At 43.1% G+C, this 25,922-nt stretch overlaps 1 protein-coding gene across 1 annotated transcript in view; it reads left to right on the forward strand.

Annotated features, from left to right (window-relative positions):
* DST (dystonin) overlaps positions 1-25,922 on the forward strand; it is a 637,844-nt gene that overhangs the window by 604,161 nt on the left and 7,761 nt on the right. The window contains exons 93-102 of the mRNA XM_088455927.1: positions 2,643-2,786; positions 3,540-3,728; positions 3,811-3,934; positions 4,222-4,385; positions 4,899-5,061; positions 9,557-9,711; positions 9,829-9,903; positions 11,405-11,422; positions 18,531-18,648; positions 22,376-22,444. Coding sequence (XP_088312053.1) covers positions 2,643-2,786; positions 3,540-3,728; positions 3,811-3,934; positions 4,222-4,385; positions 4,899-5,061; positions 9,557-9,711; positions 9,829-9,903; positions 11,405-11,422; positions 18,531-18,648; positions 22,376-22,444 — 1,219 coding nt within the window. The remainder of the gene's footprint in view (positions 1-2,642; positions 2,787-3,539; positions 3,729-3,810; positions 3,935-4,221; positions 4,386-4,898; positions 5,062-9,556; positions 9,712-9,828; positions 9,904-11,404; positions 11,423-18,530; positions 18,649-22,375; positions 22,445-25,922) is intronic.

The raw sequence follows: 25,922 nt of genomic DNA on the forward strand, positions 1-25,922 counted from the left end.
TTGGGCTGGGTACACACCTAAACGACTGGCAATCGTGCCGATGTTCAGAGCGACTTGCCTTCACCCTGGGCATAGCATAATTGCCGGTACACACTTGAAAGATTTAATGAAAGACGGGACAATCACTGTTCCATCCTTCATTAACATGTACAGGCTCACATGCGATATTGTGTGATTGACTGTGTAGCACAGCCAATCACACGATATCGCATGTGACCGCGGGTAAGCGCAAATTGGGCATACACACTGTACGATATGCACGATTTGTCGTTCCAATTTGGCTAAATCGGGCCAATATCGTGCAGGTGTGTATGCACTCTAATTCTGATATGGGGCAGAACTATGGGAGACAATGGGGGCGCCTGCTGCTGGGCGCCAGCACTGAAGGGGCACCTCCTCTATTGCCCACAATATATTCACCCCACTTCAGGCTGTAAATATGTACCCAGAGTGTACCGTCACAGCCGCTCAATACATGGCACCTCTTCCCTGCACCTGGAAAGCTGCCATAACCATATACTAGTGGAGGGCTCTGTGTCAGACCATCAGCTGCTGCTTCCATTTATCTACAGTATATAGCCTGTCCCTGCTCATTGGTGTCTCTGCTCTTCAGCAGCTTCTTATGTCAGTGATACACGTCCGCCCCCCCCCCCCCCCCACTCATAACTCCCCGTCCCACTCCTCTCTGGCAGCCACCATAGCTGCGGACCTGTGCAGCAGTCCCGGTTTCCCCTCTCACCCACAACTCCCTGTCCCACTCCTCCCTGGTGGAAGCTCTAGCCGCAGACCTGCAGATCTTCCAGGAGCTGGATGTCAACAAGGATGCACCAGACAGAGCTGCGGGTAAGAGGGCATGGGAAGCGGGGGCCTGGGGCACCAGAAACTGAGTCTGGGGGTAGATATTTGGTGGAGCAACTTCCCGGGATGTGAAACAATTGGCAATAGACTGGGCATTTGTGATTTGTAGTCCCACCACAGTGGCAGTTTTACAGTATCTTAACTCAAACTCACTCCTCAAAGCCCCCACATGAGGTGGTTTTCCTCTCCATCAGGGGTATCAGGCGGGCTCCCCACTCACATCAGGTGGCTTTTTCCTCCACCAGGGGTATCAGGAGGGCTTCCCTCCTGATACCCCTGGTGATACATACATTCATACAAACATTACATTGCTCAGTGCATTCTCCATCTTTATAATAGACAATGCTGTAATGTTATCCCTTATCTTGTGTCTCTGGTATATGTTGGTAGAGCTATAAAACTTTGCATGGCGATGCGTTCGGCATCTGGGCAGTCGGGATGCCGATGCTAGGTGGAGGGTTAGGGTTAGGCACTAAGCGGAGAGGGTTAGGGTCAGGCACCAAAGATGGAGGGTTAGGGTAGGAAGAGGGGGAAGGTTAGCATACCAACCAACAGGTGTCGGGATGTTGGAGAGGATTCTGAACGATGGGATCCTGACTGCCGACAGCCCATACTCAACCCCTTTGCATGTGTTCCAGGCACATTAACTGAAGGGGATCTATACACAACCCTAATGCAAACCCTTCACCTCCTTCAGCGGTACTGTACATGAGTGGTCTGAGTAGAGAATGCCCGGGAGGGATGCTAGGGATCCCTCTCCTGATACTTTTTGCGATCTGTAGACCATAGGCAACAGCAGCTAACGCCACCTTATAATAGTATTACCGTAGCTAACGGTGCAAGTCTCCGGGAATGCAGATACATTGAGGGGATTCTATAAATCTGCAGATATCTCCTGGAAATGGTTTTTTTGGGGTGGCATATCCTGCAAATTTACTTTAGTAAATAGGCCTTATAGAAACATAGTCACATCATCTGGGATGAACTTACGCCACTGATTCTGATGCTCCATTTTCATATGGGCCCATGCATTTTCAATGAAATTTCTCTGGTAATTTTTCCCTATACTGTCTTACTGATGAAAAGGTACCCATCTTGTGCAAAACATCGATATACTATGTACCTGATTTTCTAAAACAGCTCTCTGCGAATAATGCCGTAATGACTCTAGATGCTAAAAATGGAACATGCCCCTCTCTTCACGTCCTTGTCAGTTTTACGTTATACAGATGTGTCCTCATACAAGCCTTGCCTCAATACACCATATGGTACGAGATCCCCGGCAGAGACGTACAAAGTCACAGATGAAGAACAACGGAACATCGCTTGAGAAAATGCTGCGGCCGCTGCGTCGCACCGCTTCCTACCCAGATTCAGATTCATTCCCTGTTGTTCTATTTGTGCAAATAAAATGCACATTTTAAGCGAAAAAAACGCTCGTCGCAGCCAAGCTTCCCGGGACCTGGCGCACCGGCATGATCTGTTGGGCGCGACCAAAGCCACAGTGTATGAGGACACATGTATGTGGACAAGCGTGTGCAAGGGTGTTACATAACTAATAGGAATCAATGGACCAAAGGAAGAAAAGATAACAGCTGTTTTTAGCTAGAACATTTTTTTTAATATAGTTATACATTCTGTCTATGACATGACAGTACTTCAGATAGCCAGTAATTACACCCCCATCATTACATTTTGTCATTGTGACTTTTTTTCTGATTTTGTTTGACTCTTTACATAGGGAGCCTTGATCATGCATATGTGCATAATGTGCTTTGTTTTAGGAATTTATGAGAAAAGTGGAGGAAAAAAGGTCTGAACTAAATAAAGCAGCAGGTATGGGAGAAGCAATACTCTCAATTTGTCACCCGGACTGCATTATTACTATTAAGCACTGGATAACCATCATCAAAGCCAGATTTGAGGAGGTAGGTGTACTGTACTTACTGGTATTTTGTATAAGGAGTTTTCCCAACCTGTACAAAATGTTAAATCATTTTAAATGTTTTTTTGCACAATACTTTAATCCATGTCTGCTGACAAATATATTGAGTTTAATGTTGTTCCATTTCTAAAAAAAATACTGTGCAATGTTGCATTTTTTTTTGTGGTTGGTGAAAAATGTTTAGAATGGTCATTTGTTATAATTAAGAATAATGGATATCAGAATTTAGGGTTGAACTTTTGCAAAAGCACCATAGATTCAGAGAGGCCTAGGGGTTTATTTACTAAGTGTCGGGTTCTAAAACCCAGCACTCCCGATCATGTTTATGCCCGAAATTTAAAAGGCCAATGTTTTTACTAGTTGTGTTTTGCTAGTAAAATCATTTCCGTTTTAAATTTCAGCCACAAACACGATCGGGAGTGGCAGGTTTTAAATAAAATAAATAAACCCCCTTTAATTTTTATTAATTTATCAGTGGTTATTTATTTTACTGATAGGTTATATGTATTTCTTGCTGAAATGGAAAATGGTGACCAAAGTAAGTTAAACTCAGGTCTGCTGACATTTTGTGAAAGGTTGTCTGGATTCATTGACATGCCAGCCAGAATATGACCTTATGTAGAAGTATCTAAGTGATTGCCAGGATTTGGCATTACTGTATGTAAGAGAAGATGACCATTGAAGGAAAACTGCATAGAGCATCCACATGATAGTTATATGTTTTGACATTTTGAAGGTCTTAACCTGGGCAAAGCAGCATCAACAGAGATTGTCTGTGGCTTTGGAAGACTTGATAGCCAAGAAAGAGCTGCTGGAATCTCTGCTAGAGTGGTTACAATGGGCAGAAACAACACTCAATGGAAAAGACAAGGAAGATATCCCAGAGGAGATAGATGAGGTCAAAGCTCTGATCGAGGAACATCAGGTAATTTGAATTCCATTGACTTGGCCTTGAACTAGGTTATTGACTTTGTGCCACATTTTATTCAAGCGATGTCATTTTTCAGGCATTTATGGAAGAAATGACTAGAAAACAACCAGATGTAGATAAAGTTACAAAGACTTATAAGAGGAAAGCTGCTGAGTCTACGTCAGGGCAATCTCAAATCCCAGTCTTAGGAAGACAAAGCCGTAAGTATTAAAGGGCCAGAAATACATGACAATAGTCACTATAATTATGTAGTGGAAAGTCCTACAGAAAGTACTGTTTAGCAAAAAAATTTAATCTACTGTATTACTGAGTATTTCTGAGTATTGATGTTTCTCTGTGGATCAGTGTTGTTATATAAAACGCTATCACTTAGTATGCACTCTTTAAAAGAGTGATAAAGGCATTTGTCTATTGCCTGCTGAAACTTAATAATTTCTTTTTATTTATGGTTCAGTTTTCAATATTAAAGTGTTCTATATTTTAACAGGAAAGCGTTCACCAACTCCTAACTTATATCCATCTGGCACACAAGCACCAATTGAAACCAAGAACCCCAGAGTCAACTTACTTGTCAGCAAATGGCAGCAAGTGTGGCTTTTGGCATTAGAGAGAAGGCGAAACTTGAATGATGCTTTGGATAGGCTGGAAGAGGTATTGTACATTCCCATGTTTGATTATGTACTCATAACAATCTCCCCAAAAATAACAACCTTGGGCACATCTAATGGAGAAATAAACATAGGCAAGCAGAGAGAGGTGATCCCAAGTCCTCTGAGAATGACACTCCTTGCCCAAATTGCATGTCCTGCAAATACAAGTCATTATTTGATTTACCGTAGGCACTGATAGATGGCATGAGTAATGTGCATTCCGCTCAGTGCGCACACAGTGTGACCTCATAACTTCTTTACTTACAGTATATACTTTAGGGACATTTGGTGTTAGGTTATTAAGCACACAAATAATCCCCATGACAGTGGTTTCCGTGCAATACCAACCTCTTTTTTTTTTTTTAATTAAATGCAAATATTAACCAGAGGGACATACAGCCATTCATATGATTGATTATACACCAACATTACATCATCTTTCTCTTCTAGTTTTGACTCTGTACCTACCAGCATTATTTTCTTGAATGTATATATTGAGCACCTTTCATTGCAGCTGAGGGAGTTTGCCAACTTTGATTTTGACATTTGGCGAAAGAAATATATGAGATGGATGAACCATAAGAAATCTCGTGTGATGGACTTCTTCCGCAGAATAGATAAAGATCAGGATGGAAAAATAACACGACAAGAGTTCATCGAAGGAATCCTTTCCTCAAGTAAGTGGCACTGAGTTCATAACTTGCAGCACCAGCCGCTTAATGTCATTTTACCATGTACACTGAGGTCACAAAACAGTCATTTGCAATATGATTGCATAAGTAAGTATTCATTTGCAGGAACTCCTATGCCAAGCCTAACAATTGGTCAGTGTAGTGGATTGTTGTTCAGGACCAGTCTGCACAATTGTTATTGATAGATTTGTATGATGTCATGTGCTGTTTCTTTGTGGGTGAGCAGGAGCTTTTTGAGTCATACTGTTCTACCAAATATAACTTTTTATAGTGATATCAAGGTATATGTATCTGTATATGTATTTATATCTTTCTGGGTTGGGAGTAAAGCAACAAAAGCTATTAACTTTGCGCCTAGATAAACCATGTTGCAATACAGGGCGTGCAAGTACATTATTTTTTTATATTTTTTTTTTTAAATACTGGCTGTGCAGCACACAAATGTTGGACAGTTTTACTGCTGCACTGCACTTTAGATTTATATTAAATTTACTGAATCTTGCCAAGGTGCAACGTTACTTTTTTGCTTTGCTCCCAACTCAAAATCAGACCCATAATGTAATTAATTAACAAAGGATGGCACTTCTTGGTGAATCTTAACAGTTACTTCGCTTGTTTGTCATCTTTGAAGTCACTGCATTTCATATGTAGCATTTTAGTTCAAAAATGTACATTGAAGCAAAGCATTGTGATCTTTTTCTTATCAAATACAAAGATGTTGTATGTCTGTGAACATCATTGCTCTGTGTGCTTGTTGAAACACAAGTCTTGTTTACGAATATGGCAAAGCACAGTACAAATGCTCTATTATGAGGTAAAAATCCTTTTTTTTTCACAAATGTGCCTGGTTTTCTGTATCTCCATAGCTCTCTCATTGTCCCCTCCGTTGCTTCCTCTCTGTCCACTCCATATCTCTTGTATTGCCCTTCTATAGCTCTCTCTCTGCCCCCTCCATAGTTCTCTCTCTGCCCATCCATAGCTTTCTCACTGCCCTGTCCATCGCTTTCACAGCTCCCGTCATATGTCTCTCACTTCCCCCAGGTCTCACTGCCCCCCATGTCTCTCTCAATGCCCCCTTCGTGTCTCTATTACTGCCCCCATGTCTCTCTCACTGCCGCCCCCATGTCTCTCTCACTGCCCCAGGTGTCTCTCTCACTGCCCTTTCTATGTCTCTGTCACTGCCCCTTCCGTGTCTCACACACTACCCCTTCTATGCCTCTTTCACTGCCTCCTTCATATCTCTCTCACTGTACCCTCCATGTCTCCCTCACTGCCTCCTCCATATCTCTCTCACTGTACCCTCCATGTCTTTCTCACTGCCTCCTCCATATCTCTCTCACTGTACCCTCCATATCTCTCTCACTGCCTCCTCCATATCTCTCTCACTGTACCCTCCATGTCTTTCTCACTGGCCCCTCCGTGTCTCTCTCACCACCCAATCCATATTTCTCTCGCTGCCTCCTCCATATCTCTCTCACCGCCTCCTCCATATCTCTCTCACCGCCTCCTCCATAGCTCTCTCACGGCACCCATCATATTTCTCTCACTGACTCCTCCGTGTCTCTTTCACTGCCCTCTTCATGTCTCTCTCACTGCCTCCTAAACGTCTTATCATTGCTTCCTTCATGTCTCTATCACTGCCCTCTTCATGGGGGATATGTACTAAGCAGTGATAAGAGACAGAGTGAAAAGTGATAAGTCTGTGATAAGGTACCAGCCAATCAGCTCCCAACTGTCATTTTGCAAACACAGACTGTGAGATGACAGTTGGGAGCTGATTGGCTGGCACCTTATCACAGACATCACTTTTCACTCTGTCTCTTATCACTGCTTAGTACATAGACCCCATGTCTCTCTCACTGCCCCCCTCCAGGTCTCTATCATTGCTTCCTTCATGTCTCTATCACTGCCCCCTTCATGTCTCTATCACTGCCCCCTCCAGGTCTCTATCATTGCTTCCTTCATGTCTCTATCACTGCTCTCTACATGTAATTGTCCATTTCATGTCTTTCTAACTGCCCCCTCTGTATCTCTCTCACTACACCATCTGTATCTCTCTCACTACACCATCTGTATCTCTCTCACTACACCATCTGTATCTCTCTCACTACACCATCTGTATCTCTCTCACTACACCATCTGTATCTCTCTCACTACACCATCTGTATCTCTCTCACTACACCATCTGTATCTCTCTCACTACACCATCTGTATCTCTCACTACACCATCTGTATCTCTCTCACTACACCACCTGTATCTCTCTCACTACACCATCTGTATCTCTCTCACTACACCATCTGTATCTCTCATTGCCCTCTTCATGGCTCTCTCGCTGTGCCCTTCATGTCTCTCACTTCCCCTTTAAGACCTTACCTTATATTGTAATTTGTGCCTAACTGTTGCAGCTGCTGTTCTGCACTCCTATGCTGCTCAGACAACAAGTTACCATAGACACTTCCTCTGAGCATGAGATTGTGGGCCAGCTTCTGAGTAACATCTTCCTCTTATGCCCCCTCCCCTTCCCCCAGCATTTTGCATCTGGAGCACAAGATCCACCAGCCTCCCACTTGCTTCGCCTCTGGGCGCATGGTCCTTGTCTCCCCACAGGTGCAATCGATTTTTCACGTCTTAGGTGATGAATATTAGTCCTCCTACTATAATGTATTTAGTGCAGATGTGTCCACATACAGCTATCCTCGAATGGGACTATTTGGCACTCCATGAAAATGGGACAAACCTGAGCCGTGTATCCTGTCACTCAGTATTTTTACTGAATTTGCTTATTTTTGCACTGATAATATGATAAAAGCACAAAGTCTGTGTACCCTGTACACCACTAGTGGATTTGCATGCTATAGCAGTACGACAAGGATGCTTATCTGAATAAAAAGACATGAGACTGGGGACCGATATGACAGAACTACACCATTCTTACCGCCATGCAATATTAAGCGATTCCAATTAGATTCTACGTAGCTATTATCTTCTAGACGGTGCTAAATAATTAAGTAGAGTCTGATAGGTTGCTATGGGCAACAACTCCTCTTCTAAAAACTGTCACTTTAGAATATATACCCCTAAGTTAGAAGCAAAGCAAAACAAAGCAAGTAACTTTGTATTTGTAAAAAAACATGTTGCAGTGCAGGAGGTTCACTTATATAATTTATTTTACTTTTTTTTACTTGCAGGGTAAATACTGACTGCTTCTGTATATAGCCCATAAATACTGGTCAGGTTTATTCTGCACTGCAATTTGCATTTAAGCTAGAACACGCCCCTCCCAAATCTAAATCTCTCTGCACATTTGAAATCCACCCCACCTGCAGTGCAGCATGGTTTTACCAAGGTGTAAAGTTACCTGCTCTTTCTTTACTCAGAATCAGCCCATTGGCCCTATCCAATCTGCATGTAGGTGGGCACACCTGAGGGGCTCGGTGTGTTTCATTGTGATAAGCTCCCTTTATCAGTAGCTCATATGGTCTATGTCATCCTTTATCCTATAGTAGCTCCAGAAAATAAGGTAATTAAGTTATTCTAGGATATTAATTTAATTATCCATTAAGCTTGATACATAGTTACATACATTATTGTTGCTAAAACTGCATTATCTGCATTCAATGTCTCATGATGATTTAATTACTTACTGATGGACAATAATTCCTAGAGCGGTGATGAATGACTCCTTTCCCATAATATGATTGTTTCATTATCTTCTTTACAGTCCTCTACAGAACAAAATGTTGTCTCCACAGTACTGTATATAATAATGTCTCCCATGAAAACACCATGGGGGTACACTGCTCATGCTCCAGCTCCTCCTAATGCTTAGAAATGCGGAGTATAGCCCTCAAGCAGGTACTGGGCCCCCCTCACCTCAGGGCCCCGAACAGGCTAGACTTCCATTTGACATTTACACTTCTGTACTGTGAAATTCTGGGGTGGGGGGGGGGGTTCTGCTTTCCCGCACATCTAATTGTTCTTTATGTTGTGGAAGCATTTTCTGGGAGTGCAGTCTAGGTGTGCCACAGGGTGTGTGATAGACGGGCCATCCATGTGCCAACAGTGCAAATTGCAAAACCAAGGCAGCATGCTTTGTAAGAAACATCCACTTTAGTGGAAGCTTTTGTACATTAATTCAGTGTGTACACAAACTCTGCCCCCAAAGTTCCCACAGTACAGGTTTTAAGGGTATCCAAGTTTGAAACTAGATTGTTATCAAAATGACTGAGATTCTAATAAAGTCACATTAACTCTGTATACAGTAGATGTTCGTAAAACCAGGACTGTTAGGGGGCTTTGAGGTTAGTGTTTGGAAAACACTGCATTCAATATTTCTAAAAAGTCAGATTTTAGCAGATACACTGTTCCGGCTAACCCTGTGTTGTCACTACGAGATTCCTAGAAATTAAATAATATCTAGACTGTAATTAATGTAAAATACATGCAACTTTTTTTTATATCCTGCTTCTCTCTTTCTAGAATTTCCTACTAGCCGCCTAGAGATGAGCGCTGTGGCTGACATCTTTGATCGCGATGGTGATGGCTACATTGACTACTATGAATTTGTGGCAGCACTACACCCAAACAAAGATGCATACAAGCCTGTGACTGATGCTGACAAAATTGAAGATGAGGTACTTGTTCCATATCTCCTTATATATTTTATTTATTCCTTAACCTTACATCTTTACATGCATTAACAATGAAGTCAGTTATGTGGGCATGGAAAGCATTATAATTTGTCTTTACAGGTGACACGACAAGTGGCTAAATGTAAGTGTGCCAAGCGATTCCAGGTGGAGCAAATTGGTGACAACAAATACAGGGTAAGTGTGGCAAATGTGTTTTATTACACGTACTGGCATACAGAGTATTGTTTAGAAGACATTTTCTTTATATCCCTTCATATCAGGGCAAATTAAACCCCAGTCAAAATCATCTATTGAGGTTATGAAATGAGAGACTTCAGAATGCATCCTTAATTTACTGTATAATACTGTCCTTCAACAAGTTAGTCTATTTTATCAAAGGCTGAATCAGATATTAGGCTGGTCACCTTATGACCTGTTCATCTATTAAAATGATTAATACATATAGGTCTTCTTCATGGGTTTCAGTGACACAGGCTGGGTTTTTCTGGTGTTTTCCTTGGATTGTTCCTTGGTTTGTTGCAAGATTTGTCTCTCAGGGCCATTGGTGACCATTTCAGGTCCACAGGAAAATTGCTGTAACATGTAGCAAGCAATCATATGCTCATAGTAATTGTTCTAGTAGTGTTTGCGAAATTAAATAAAATATCCGCTTATCATACTTTTCCCGATATCTAGTTACATTAAAGTCTTTGAGGTAGATTAATCAAGGAACAGCTTTAAAACCACCACAAAACCTCTATAACAAGATGTGTTTATAAGAGGTGAGATAGCTGAAACCTAATGTGGTCTGAACTCTATAGAGTGAATATTACAAATAAATATATCTGAAGGATGAGAGACTGCTTCTAATTGGCTGACCATATATTAAGTAGTCAGGTTTACCGGACATTACATAATTTCGCTCTGGGAACAGTCTGTGCCCCTTCAATGTTCTTTTCTCCCAATGGATTATAAGGATTTAGAAAAGGTTATTGTAGGTAAATAATTTAAAATACAACTACACTACTACTACTACTACTACTAATGATTATTGAAGATGTAGAGGTACTATATTTTAGTTCTATGGTTATATATATTACTCCGAATTGAGATGGACATACCTAAATGTGCGGCACAAGCTTAGATGACCAGGACCTAAGATCAACAGGATGCTAAGTAGCGCAAGCCATTAATGAAAGGATTATTATTTATGGCGATTTCCCGTAAATTGCATGCAGTTTGGCCATACCGCATGTGTATTAGGGGTTTTGAAATGACTGCACATCACCAAATATCGCTGCCAGTGAAAACTCAGACCCTCAAAGTCATTTGATAGTAAATTTGGTGTTTTGGAGGGAAAAATCAAAGGCGGTTCAGAAACTGGCAAAAATCCTGCTCCTTGATTAATTTTCTCCTTAAAATGTTATTTTAGGTCCATATAACAGAATTTTTTTTCTGCAGACAGGAATTGCTAATACTAAGTAAGTAAGGTTTGCAATTTATAGATCTCACAATCCATTCAAGTAACAGGATGTGCAGAGATAGTACGTGAAATTACAGTACAATATAACACATTAGAGAAGGACAGACGTTCTCTGATGTCACAGATGATTCTATATGTAAGGTTTCCATAAATAAATAAAGGTATAAATACACTAATTGTATTTTCTCTCCATTTTTTTCCTTTTGCTATTAGTTCTTCCTGGGAAATCAGGTATAAACCAGTGAAATGTTTGTAATGTGTTTTCATCCAAGCTTGTGATGTATGATCACTACCACCTTACTATCACCTATACACCCATCATGTTCTGCTTGCTGAAATCCATAACTGTGCTGGTGAAGGGACTTTACTATTGTTTGACACCACTGACTTCAAATACCTCTCTGTGGCACTATACAGTACGCAGTACTATTTATTATGCATTGCTGATTGCTGTGGCTGGACACAGATTATGTGCTCTATGTGAAATGGTAAATTGCTGCATTAGGAGAATACCAGTCATGTCTGACTTTTGAAAGACAGAACTTGTTATAGGAACACTTAGATTTTTTCCTATATTATGTAGGGCCATATAGCATTGCATCATACTGTGAGAAAATAAATAGTGTGTACAGTAATCTGAATACACATAAATATGCTGTGACAGGCTTGGCACGTGCATGGTCTATGTTACATAGTTAATATATGACATAAAACACAGTGCATAGAATACCCATTAACAGCATAACACTACATGCCCCCCAAACACAGCCCAATGTGTACCAAAACACCATAGCTTCCCATCATCAAGATAAAGCCCGATGCAAAACATTTACAGATGTGTACCCAGTATAACAGCTTCATGCCTACCACATACATTGATATACAGCACTTTTACACATAGCATAACAGCCTCTTACCCTCCACATACAAGTCATACCATCATGTCCAGCCTTGTGTACAGACCTTATTCCCACTATCACAACATATATAGCCATGTCTAGTACAGGGTGTTTCACTCGCTATTGGCCCTAAAGTTTTTCTTATAACTTTTAAAGTGATTGACGTAATTTAGTGAACACAGACATAGCTTGGTCTATGAGAAATATGAGGAAGTCATAGCAAGTGTTAAAGTGTTCGCCATTAGCATCCAGGCCAGCTGTTCATGTATGCGCAAAGTGAAGGCCAGCTGTTCCCCACCCTAGTCAGCAGCACAGTCCAACATTCAAATAGGGGAGGCACACCAACTGCCAGTGAAGATGGCAGTGAGGATGGCAGTTGGTGTGGTTCCCCTATTTGAATTTTGGACGGTGCTGCAGCCCCACCTCTGGAGCCACCACTGCTGGTCAGTAGGTATTCCTGCTTCTGACAGTCCCACATTCATCATGCCTGTGTGTTATGTGCCGTTATAAACCTTTATCAACTCAGTTTTCCAGTACGTCTGGACAATAAATACGCCTTGTTCAGCTGTGTACCGGTACATATCGGCACGTAACACGCAGGCACACCGTGGGCTGTGTCAAATTTCACTAAATGACATTAATAACTTTAAAAGTTATAAGAAAAACTTTGGGGCCAATAGCGAGTGAAACACCCTGTATAATAGGCTTGTGCCAACCACCGTCATATTAATGTTGTGCCCATCCAACAACCTTATGACCATAATTACGCATTCAGTACACTGTTACCATAGTCCTGTGGCCGCCACACATACAGTAGCTCCATGCCCAGCATAAGCACTTTATGCTTACCATAGCCCCATGCACAGTTTAGTACATGGCATGAAAGGCTTATTACAGAGGATATTTAGACATTCACATCAGTCCCTGCCCCAGTGGAGCTTAAAATCTATGTTCCCTACCAAATTCACACACGAATGTACACTAGTTGTTCCCTACCAAATTCACACACACATACACACTAGTGTTAATTTTTGTGGGAGCCAATTAACCTTCTAGTATATTTTTGGAGTGTGGGAGGAAACTGGAGTACCCGGAGGAAACCCACACAAGAACAAAATTCCTTATGAACTTCTGTAGTCTATAACATTTAATTTTTAAAAAATGGAATCTGCTGCAAATATGTTTTTCGTAACACATGTGCCCGTTTCCATAAAAACCACAGACAGCACTGTACTGTCCTTGAATTGGTTCTGACAAAGTGTTGCATCACAGTGTGTATAAGGAATAAGCCATGGCCATTGTGGGAGCACTAGAGTCTTGCTGGGTGTCTTAGGCACAGAGGTATCTTGTGAGCACATCGGGATTAGGAGATTTTAAACCAATAGTGAGGTTGTTTTATGTTGCATCTATTTAATCTGGTGTTTTTTGTTTGCCACTTTAGTGTGCATAGCGGATGACATGTCACTTTTACATTTAAGCCAGGAAATTACAGTAAAACAAAATTGTGTTGGAAAACATCATAGATCAATTTCATAGATAGCCTGAATCACCTTTTTTGACTTAGACTCAGAGGTTATATTTTGGTAAATCAGTGCCTAATGTTGTTACAATCTTATGTAAGTGGCTCCTCAAGCGGGGTCATATTTTAAAACCATCTTGTGTTTTATGAGTTCTAAGTGATAAGTCTGTGATAAGGTGCCATCCAATCAGCTTCCAACTGTCATCTCACAGGCTGTGTTTGAAAAATGACAGTTGGGAGCTGATTGGCTGGCACTTATCAGACTAATCACTTTTCACTCTGTCACTTATCACTGCTTAGTACATAGATCCCATAGTGTCAGTTGTGGTGGAGTTTAGTGAGCTGTGTTTATGTTTACGTCAAAATATCTGCAGATGTTAAACATATCTATAGATATAGGCAGAACATTAGCAAATGTGCGTTGGTTATAATCCATTTAAAATATATATATTTTAACCCATGCATGGCTGGGAGTATTGTATAATACTAACATAATCTAGAAAAAGGAGTCTTAAACAACAATACAGTATAAGCCAGGGCTCGACAAAACCTGGGGGCCAGGTCGCCATGGTGACCAGATTTGGTTGCCTGGTGACCAGATTTTCAGCAACCCTCGGGCCCTGTAGTGCAGACAGTGAGCGCGGTCCACACTACAGAGTAACAAACACACAGCTGCCAGCGGCGGCTGTATGTTTGTTATAGCAGCCGATGACAGTCTGTCAGACTCTCATTGGCTGCTGCGTCGTCCACGGAGTGAGCCGGCTGGAGCTCACAAATGAGCTCCGCCTTCCGGCTCACCCCGCAGCAGTTTGGGAGAGACGTCATGACGTCTCTCCCATGGTGCAGAGCGACCAGGAGGAGTGGACAGCGGCGGTCGTCGGCAGGAGCGTGGATCAGGTAAGTTGCGTTTTCTTTTTTTTTAAGGGGCACTGCATAGGGGGGGGTGGCCGCTACTGGGGACACTGTGGGGGCACTGCATAGGTGGGGGTGGCCGCTATTGGGGACACTGTATGGGGGGTCACTACTGGGGCACTGTACAGGGTGGGGCCACTACTAGGGGCAATGCATAGTGGGGACTATTACGGGGGTCACTGCATAATAGGGACTACTATTAGGGGCACTGTATAGGGGGGACTACTGCTGGGGGCAATGCATAGGGGTGCCCACTTCTAGGGGCACTGATTAAAGGGGCACTACATAGGGAGACCACTACTGGGTGCACTATATAGGGGGACCACTACTGGGGGCACTGCATAGGGGGGTGGCCGCTACTGGGGGCACTGCATAGGGGGTGTGACCGCTACTGGGGCACTGCATAGGGGGGTTACCGCTACTGGGGGCACTGTACGGGGGTGTGTGGCTGCTACTGGAGCACTGTATAAGGGGGGGTGTTACTAGGGCACTGTATAGGGGGGCACTACTAAGGGCAATACTTAGGGGGGCACTGCAGAGGGGGGACTACTACTGGGGGCCCTGCATAGGGGGACTACTACTGGGGGCACTGCATAGGGGGACTACTACTGGGGGCACTGCAGAGGGGGGTGTTACTAGGGCACTGTATAGAGGGGCACTACTAAGGACAATACATAGGGGGGCACTGCAGAGGGGACTACTACTGGGGGCCCTGCATAGGGGGACTACTACTGGGGGCCCTGCATAGGGGGACTACTACTGGGGGCACTGCATAGGGGGACTACTACTGGGGGCACTGCAGAAGGGGGACTACTACTGGCGGCACTGCAGAGGGGGGACTACTACTGGGGGCACTGCAGAGGGGGTACTACTACTGGGGGCACTGCAGAGGGGGGACTACTACTGGGGGCACTGCATAGGGGGACTACTACTGGGGGCACTGCAGAAGGGGGACTACTACTGGCGGCACTGCAGAGGGGGGACTACTACTGGGGGCACTGCAGAGGGGGTACTACTACTGGGGGCACTGCAGAGGGGGGACTACTACTGGGGGCACTGCATAGGGGGACTACTACTGGGGGCACAGCAGAGGGGGGACTACTACTGGCGGCACTGCAGAGGGGGGACTACTACTGGCGGCACTGCAGAGGGGGGACTACTACTGGGGGCAATGCAGATGGGGGACTACTACTGGGGGCATTGCATAGGGGGACCACTACTGGGGGAACTGCATAGGGGTGCCCAAAGCATATTCTTGCTTCTGGGCCCACCACTCTCTAGTTTGGCCACTGCCGGTGGTGGCTTTGCTTGCCCGGGGTTTTTTGGCTGCGGAGGGGTGGTCTTTCTGGGAGTTGGTTGCCTGGAGAGGCTGGTTAGCTGCTCAATAATGTGGCTGTGGGAGGGTGGTAAACCTGGGGTACCCCGTTAGTGGTGTGGCCATGGGGGTTGGTTGCCTGGGGCGTAGGTGCTCAGTAATGCTGCCCCGGGGGAATGGGGGGTCTGGCTCCTACACTTTCATACTGGCTCCTAGGTTTTAGAAAAATTTGTCAAGCCCTGGTATAAGCACAAATAGCACTGTACCGTACCTCAATATTGTGTAGATTTTATTAGATGGTGCAGATCAGAGCCGTAACTAGACATTTCGGTGCCCTGTGCGAGAAAGAGCATCAATGACCCCCCAAAAATAAAGGGACATAATTTTTATTTTTACTTTCCAATATTTGTTATGCTGGGTTTACTGTGTGCATGAAATGACTGCTCCAGCCAGAGGGCACAGACTTATGGACTGACTGTTGTCACGGCACACACACATATGTAGTCTCTGTAACCTCAGCACATATGCATAATTGCATACACACACCCATGTAGTCCCAGCACACATCATTTAGTCTCATTACACATGCACACACCCTGCAGTCTCAGCACACATGCACACACCATGCAGTCTCGGCACACATGAACACATCTTGCAGTCTCAGCACATATGCACACACCATACACTCTAAGCAGACTGACATGCACACAACATACACTCTCAGCACACATGCACACAACATACACTCTCAGCACACATGCACACACGCACACACCATGCAGTTTCAGCACACATGCACACACCATGCAGTCTCAGCACACATGAACACACCCTGCAGTCTCAGCACACAGGCACACATCTTGCAGTCTCAGCACATATGCACACACCATGCACTCTAAGCAGACTGACATGCACACAACATACACTCTCAGCACACATGCGCACCCAATGCAGTCTTTGCACACATGCACATGACATGCAGTCTTAGCACACATGCACACAACATACACTCTCAGCACACATGCACACACAATGCAGTCTTTGCACACATGCACATGACATGCAGTCTTAGCACACATGCACACACCATGTAGTTTCAGCACACATGCACACACAATGCAGTCTTTGCACACATGCACATGACATGCAGTCTTAGCACACATGCACACACCATGCACTTTCAGCACATATGCACACAATATGCAGTCTCAGTAAACAAACATAGACACATACTGTAGTCAGTGCTTACCATCAGCAATGCCGAGTCTCTGCATGCAGGAGAAGAGAGAGGTGGCCAGACGGGAGCCCACTGAAGAGAGACCTGCCCTTGTATGTATCCATGCTGCTGGCCCCTGCCCCCGGGGTAATGTCTAAATCCCCTTCACCGAGAGGACCCTGATGTCATCAGCCAGTGTCCAGCGTCATTCCCTGCCATCCAAGTGGGCATAGAGGGGGAATATAACCATGTGGCGAGCACAGCGAGCCCGCGAGGGGACAACAAACTTGTGTAAGTGGGGACAAAGTTCTTCTTTAGCTGGCTGTCATGGGCAGGAACTACACTTCCGCCCTCACTCACGTCACTTCCAGGTCCCTAGCGCGAAGGGGAAATACAGCCAACCGTGCCCCCGGCTACACCAGATACCCGACATCCTTTGCATCAGCCAAATGACGTTCCGCAAGGGCTGCTGGGAAACGTAGGCCCTTCCCATCTATGACACTGATCACAGAGGTGGAAAGGGGCTACATTTCCCAGCAGCCCCTGCGGAAAATCCTCTGGCTGCTGCAAAGGATGCCGGCAGTTCACATGACTGTTGTTTGGAAAGCGGCTGCACTGAGTGCAGCCTGCTAATTAACCGCAAGGCCCCACCCTCCCGTACTGCCGGGGAACCTGTCACTGTGACCAGGTCCTTCTGCAGTGCAGTCATTGCTCACTGCTGGATGCCGCGCTGCCTACTTCACAGAGTGCACCTGACCAAACCCTAGGAACTGTCGGAGGAGAGACATCAAGAAGATGTCTTTCCCATCCCAACAGACATTGCGAGACCGGGTCGGGAGTGTGCACTTCAGAGCCGGGCGCCGTGCACCTTACCGTTATTAATATATAGCAGCGGGCGCCTGGCATATAGTGATTGCAGTGGGCGGCCGGTTCCACCCTCAGGGATGTTGCGCACTGTGCAGCTGCACCGTCCGCACCACCTTAGTTACGGCCCTGGTGTAGGTTGTATACATGGGGTTGTAACCCACAACAACCATTTAGATTTTCACTGCACATTTTCTAAAAGTTAACAGATTGCTATGTGATATATTTGAGAGATATGATACAGTGCTGCTTATAGTCAGCTTTTACTGTTGTATCTCCATACTCCTTTTCTAGATTATGTAGATCAATGTACTAATTTGAGTTTAGCCATTACTATATGTATTACTGAAAATAATCATATAATGGGATATCTTACTGACTCACTGCATTGCTTAATTTCCTTCCTTGCTGTCAGTGTTGCCCATTGCTTTAATCAATTTGCTTCAATTGGTGTTGTCTGGGTGTTTTCAGATCTATGTACATAGATTCCAAAGCACTCATCTCTGGGTCACTAATATGGTTTACATTGCACTTTCATTTACCTGCATGTACATTAAGGTCTTTTCATTTACAGTCATATATTTATATACGTTTTCGCTCTTCTTTCTCCTAAGTTTGGTGATTCTCAGCAACTCCGCCTTGTCCGTATATTAAGGAGCACAGTGATGGTTCGAGTTGGTGGTGGATGGATGGCGCTAGATGAATTCCTAGTAAAAAACGATCCATGTAGAGGTAAGCCAAGTGTCGTCCACACTAAATGGCATATTGTTTAGTAATCAGAATAGGCCAGAAAACCACTGCTATATTTTGATGCCAGCTTTCTTTAATGGAATTTATTACATTTCAGAGTTTTTAACCACAAATTAATTTTAGTTGAAAAATGGAACAAGCTTTTTTTTACATTTAAAAAAAAATCATACCAATTTAGCTAAATTCTTTGTGCCATGAACAATTTATTAACTGGTTTTCTTAGATTATGTTTGGCTGCTTTCTGTTTGCTACTAAAGAGTACTGTAGGTCAACTTTATTTTGTTAGGCTTCCCAGGTAATAATCCAATAAAATTACATTTCTTTAGTGTTATTCAGTGTCGAACTTGGGCATGAATGGCAGTGGTAGGTGCCCCAGCTTAAATGGTGTGGCTAGTCACCAGAGGGGGTGTAGCCAGCCAGTAAATATTGGCTAGACCAACCATTAGGGAGGACATGCAAAAAAAGGGCCCTTTATAAAGAAGAGAACAGGGGAGTGGTAGTACCACCCTCTTTGATTGACAGGAGGGCTAATCTTGGTGTAGTTTCCATAGAAACAAAGAAAGCACCCAAGTTCATCCATGATCCTGCTCCATCAGGTTACTGACCCCTAGATAAAGGAGTGGGGCCCTCCGGGGATTTCCCCTGTATACCTGTGGGCCAGTCTGGCTCTGTTGTTATTGCATCATGCATTTAACTGGCGTTTCCATTTGTACTGAGGCATAGCGCACACTGCACCAGTGAGCCGTTACGGGCCTCCCAGTGCATTTCTAGGTGCACGCTCCCCCCCCCCCTATTTAAGAAGCCACTTCTGTAACTAAAAAGTGTGTCTAGGTAGAAACTTCTGAAGAGGTGCACTCTTGTCACATTAAGGCCAAACCTCCTACTACTTTCGTAACCCTGCTCAGTTTAGCCTCATGATTAATTTAGGCTTCATGTCTCCTAGAAATTACGTACCTCTGCTCAAGTGCAACATACAGTAGAGGCGCAAAAGGGGCCCTATCAAAAATATAAGATGAGGCCAGAAGAGACTACCAGGCCTGAGCTGCGGGGAAGTTCTTTTGCGGGGTGGTAATGGCCATGTGCCCCTCTGCACAACACCCCTAAAAATACACCGTCCGCACCCGATATCTCATTACAATAATTCAGCTCTGCAAATGGAATCTCATTTCTGTATATGTCTTCCAAATAAGATCGTTGCGCCTGCTTTGTATTTTAGTAGAAACTCCATCACTCGCCTCGGTTTGTAAAATATGCTCCCCTGAAAATACCGTCACAGCCTCACGCCAAATTTCTTGTTGCACTTGCGCAAATGAATGAGTAATGTTGGCCCAAAGCTGCTTGTTTACTGCACAGCAGCCATTGTGCAGTCCCCATGGATCCCCATGCAATTACGATATGCTTCCCCAGCGGTTACCCCCAGGACACATATTTTAATTCTGTCCTCCTCTGAATCAGGCCCAAAGTGTTTAAGCTGTGTTCCACCCATTACCTAAGACAAACATGATATTACTATTATGTAGTCAGCCTAAAGTATCACTGTAGAGTCATTTATGACTAGACAGCACAGCGCTTATTAGCAATCCTTCCTCTAATGTCTTCTTCTCCATGCTTAGCATATGTAGGGACAGCAGCCACCAAGTATTAATATAATATTATACTAATAATATTGTACTTTACTCTAATTCATTTATGTATGCCTTGTGCCCTACACTTCTTTGACACAGGAAGCAGAGAGAATATGATCAGGTCACAGCATAGCCTCCTATCATTTTACACCTTCCATTCTTTAACTTAAAGTTTTCCTATTTTTTCCTGAGATTCGTTTGTCCCTTTTAAGGAACGGAATGTAAGGGGACATAGGGCTGACTTTTTTTAACTCATGTATTTGAAGTTGGAAATATTTAATATTATAGTAACAACATACAATGTTTAATACATAAACATGATTATTAATGGTGCATACACACAATCAGATTTTTCCTTCAGATATGAACGATAATGATTTAAAAATCGTTCAGTCGTTCATATCTGAAGGAAAATCGTTCATATCTGACATGCCTGAACGATGGACGATCAACGATGCGCGTTCCCGTTTGTCAGATAACGATATCTTATGGAGCGTACACACGGTCAGATTTGTCAGACTTGTCAGATTTGTCAGATGAACGACTGAACGATTAAACGATTTGAACGATTTGGACGATTTGACCAAAGTTTTGAACGATTTGAACGATTGAACGATTTTTAACTGCATTAAAATGAATGGAATCGTCCAAGTCTGACTGCAAACCCATCAGATGTCAGATATCGTTATCTGACAAACGGGAACGCGCATCGTTGATCGTCCATCGTTCAGGCATGTCAGATATGAACGATTTTTCATCAGATATGAACGACTGAACGATTTTTAAATCGTTATCGTCCATATCTGAAGAAAAAATCTGATCGTGTGTATGCACCATTACATCTGATGGGTTTGCAGTCAGACTTGGACGATTCCATTCATTTTAATGCAGTCAAAAATCGTTCAATCGTTCAAATCGTTCATCTGACAAATCTGACAAGTCTGACAAATCTGACCGTGTGTATGCTCCATAAGTTGGCCTTGAAAGCTATGACCCCACCACCTATTATCGTGTTATATTGTTTCATGATTGGGGTGCTGTAGCTACATTTTTCTGTTCTCAAGTTAAAACATATACATTGTTAACATACAAGTAAGAATCATGCCCAGAATAAAAGTAACCTCTTATTCTCTGTTTACAAAAAAAGTAAAGAATAAGAATTTGCTCTGACAGTAAAAACACTGGAAAACAGATGTAATAAACCGAGCTCATTTCGGAGCAAAATCTCAGCAATCTAATGAGTTCAGGTTTAAGGGTGTGGTATAATAGACAGACCGTCAATAGGTAGACACCAGATGTTCGACAGACAATAGGTCGACATGGTCAAAAGGTGGACTTGGTCGACCATGCAGAAGGTTGATATGGTTGAATGGTCGCCAGGTTCAAATGGTCGACAAAAAAATTATTTGTGATTTAACCCTAACCCTAACCCTGGTGCCTAACCCTTCCCCTAGTGCAAGGGTTGGCAATAAGCGTCCCTCCAGCTGTTGTTGAACTACAAATCCCGGCATGCCTTGCAACAGTCTTAGCATGTCCAAATAGCAGAACTGTTGCAGGGCATGCTGGGATGTGTAGTTCTACAATATCTGGGGGCCACTTAGTGCATAACCCTAGCTTAACTCTCTCCCTAGTTCCTAACCGTCCCTTCTGGTAGCTTAACCCCAACCCTCCCCCAAGTACCTAACCCTAACCTTAAAAATTACAAAAAAAACCATGGGAAAAAATGTGTCAACCATTTTCTGTGTCGCCAATTAGACTTTCTCAACCTTTTAACCATGTCGACCTTCTGCTCCGTCATTCGACCGTTTGACCATGTCGACATATTGCTTGTTGACCATCTGGTGTCGATCTACTGTATTGACTGTCGATCTTCCATCCGGATACACAGGTTTAGGATGTTTAGGGACTGTTTAAAGAATGTGGTGCGTCCCTTTTGGGTTTATCTTTCTTCTGTGCACTTTGTATCTGGAGTTTTTTTCTTTCTAGTATCTCTTTTTACTTATATAAGTCTTTTATTACTTTACCTTATTAACTAAATACCCTTCTTTATTTTACTTGACTGGTATTCTGTCATTTCTCCCTAGTTCATCATCATGGAAGTAAAATGTTACGTTCGGAATCAAACTCTTCAATTACTACTCAGCCTCTTATAGGTTGGCAAATATCTCCCTCTTTCTTTTCTTTCCATCTCCACGTATTCCTTTCACTTGCTTTGGTATATTTTTATGTCTGTAATTTTTTTTCTACTTTGTGTGTAGTGCATGTATTTTTTTTTTTTTTTTTCCATTTTGTATACTTGGGCACCTATTTGTAGCGTTTGGACTTTGCTGTGATTAGCATGCATGTTGAGGTGAAAATTCAAAACTATCATATGTGTTTATATTTAGTAGACTAAGGGCTTGATTCTGAGATGGACGCGATCACTCATCGATCGCAATAGCAAAAATATGCAAAAGACTCACTCGCCATCCGGTGCACAGAGATGCCTACTGACAGCATCTCACATCCGCCGCTCACGTAAAAAAACGGAAACATCAAACGCGGATCAGGCGGCCATCAGCCTCCTGAGTAAGTCTAAGATGCCGCAGGCACAGCGGGTCTCCAGACACACAGAGGGCTCTCCTGCTGCGAGCAAGGATGCAATGGCTAATTTATGGACGTCCATAAAACAGTGTTTAAAGCCGCCCTGTTACCTCCCCCAACGCTGACTACCTGTCACTCACTTTGTAAGTGAACCTTCTATGTGAGTGTAATCGCAATACAATCGCTGTGTGTGCACAGTACGGCTTACACGCATGCACAATGACCAACAATCGCTCAATCTACGTAAATGTTTGCATTGCGTCCACATCTGAATCGGACCCTAAATTGTTATATAATGCATGATGTGTTTTTTTATTTAAATCATCTATGTTTGGATGAACAGTATAAACATTTGTTTTGGCTTGGCTCCCCAGTGGGTATCCTTCAGCTCTGCCAAGCAGTAAAGGCCGGGGCATGCTAGTACTAGTACAATGACTAAGCCACATTTTTGCCAAACCTGCAACCTTGTAAAGGACAACTCCCTGGATAACTTATATTATCATAATACTTCTCTTATTCTAATTAGCAAAACTGTATGGGTCTGGTATCCGGAACCCCACTGTGGCACCTGACCAATGGTCATTTCTCCTACCTACTTACCCGGTCATTCAGTGCCGCAATGTTCTAGATACAGTATATGGATGGTAAAGGAGAATTGATTAGGTGCTGAGGGATCAGTATTTCATGGACAACAGGTGATGGTGGGTCCATGTCACAGGACCACTACATGTCTGCTAGTTGATGACAGGCTGGGGTGACTTTATCATTATAATTGTTGGTGGAGTTCTTCTTTAAGGTCTAGCTGCGCATAGTGTAGCAAGCATGAGCGCTGCTTCCCTTCATGCCGAGGTGCTATTGTCTTGGACCCTTTAGTAAATCCAGCCTTACTGTAGCTTAACATTTTAGTAATGTTGAACACTAATAAATATCTTCTATACACTTATTTCTAAATTTAGTTTTATGACTCACTGAGTTTATGTCTTGTCATTGATATTGCCAGAAAATATTATCATACCCTTTGTTAAGGCTACATTAACATATTCTTTTCAGGATATTTTAAAATGTTATGTGAACTGTAGCAAAGTTGGGTTTTAAGGTTTGGGCTGGCATCAGCAGGTTATTACTAAAGAGTCTAACTACATACTACTTTATACAATTAAAGGTGCCTATAAAACGTCACTATAAAATGGTGACATTTCTCTCATTTGTGATATTATCCATGACTTACTGTATATTTAATTGCTGAATATGTAAAAAGGCATTTTGTAGATACTGTACAATTCTGCAAATCATCAGCTGAGTTCCACTTCATGTATCCACACTGTACGTTCCACCTTCACCACAGCTTTAAGTGGCTGTTACAACAGGGGTAATTTATATGCTGTAGTAAACACACTATTAACACTGATTCTAAGGTGTATATTTACTAAAGTGTGGGTTTTTAGTAGTAGAGATGTTGCCCATAGCAACCCATCAGATTCTACTAACATTAATCTAGCACATTCTAGAAGATAATAGCTAGAATCTGGTTGGTTGCTATGGGCAACATCTCCACTGCTAAAAACCTGCAATTTAGTAAATATACTCCTAAATGTGTGATGAACCAGGAAAGCAACCTGTACTGTATTTGGTCCATTAAGTGTTCACAAAAATGTCACTGTGTACAAACAGCAATATTTCAATGATCTCGATATTACAGGCATTTAACTATGGGGAAAGCAGCCCTGGCAGAGTGGGTGCTTTTCTAGTTTAAAAAACTGCTTTTTTTTATGTAACCCCCTTTGCCCTCCCACTTTCTGAAACCCCCTGTGTCCTCCCACTCTCGGTAACCCCCTTTGACATCCCACTTTTATACTGTTAGATTATTTTTTTTTAAACTGATTTTAAGGGATTTTTCACAATACACAAAACCAAGTTAGGGGGTATTACTGAGCAGAGGGAGCAAGTAGGAAAAGCTGTATTTGTATTATTCACTATAACACTAGTATGTATTACATGTGTGTTCTAAACATCTTGCTTTGTGGCAGAGCACACATTCTGCTTTGACTCACTTATATAAACAAAATAACTATGATTACATTTAAATGGCAGACTATAGCTAAACATTTCTTTGGTGCACTTTCTTTTTTTAAGAAAATATAGCTTTTTTTATAATAGTTTAGAATAATGTACACACCCCTACTGTACATTACTTGTATTTATTACAATTATTATTAAGATATCACTAAAATATTTAATGTCACCATTTTATAGGAATTAACTAGAATATTTTGTACAAAATTTTGGTACAAACGGGATTTTACTAAACTAAAATAATTTCACTACATACAGATGTGTCCACATACATCTATCCTCTGTGTGCTACAAGTCGCGCTACACATAACGTGTGAGTGCCATGTGACTCGGTGGTGCTGAACGTCTTTTCATGCAACTTTTTCCCTTACAGTGCATCTTAATGGCTAAGTGATGTGAATAGGACGTAGATGAAAATGATATGCAGCATGCCTATATGCTGTGTGCAACTGCGGTTATACCTGAATGCGAAATACTATGTTAGTGTCAGCAACTGTGACACCGTAACGTAGCATTCTGCATGCAGATGCAGCCACAGTCACACACAGAGTATAGGCAGGGGCGCCGAGAGGGGAGGGGGTACTAATTACTTTCTGGAGGGGCCCGGCGGGGGCCCGGATCCGACGTTGCCCCCTCCTCCCTGTTAGCTTAGCAGCCCAGCACACGCTGCTGTGTGCTGGGCTGCAAAGGGAGACTGCTCTGCTCCCTGCCTAATCTACTCTGCCTGTGGGGGGGAGCAATCATCCTGATCGCGTCCCCCCCTGGATATGCGCTGGGCTGCAACAATTTATTTATATTTTCTTTAGGGGGCGTAGCCACGACTCCTGCGATTAGGTCACACCTCCTGCACCCGGGCCCAGCCCAGCTCTTGACAGCCCTGAGTGTAGGCATGCTGCATATCATTTTAATCAACAGAATTTGCTTCTGCAGCCTATTTGCGCCACTTTGCCAATAAGACGAACCGTACTGTAAGGG

This window comes from Taudactylus pleione, unplaced genomic scaffold (genome assembly GCF_031769625.1).
Source record: "Taudactylus pleione unplaced genomic scaffold, aTauple2 ptg000678l, whole genome shotgun sequence".
Classification (NCBI taxonomy): Eukaryota; Metazoa; Chordata; class Amphibia; order Anura; family Myobatrachidae; genus Taudactylus; species Taudactylus pleione.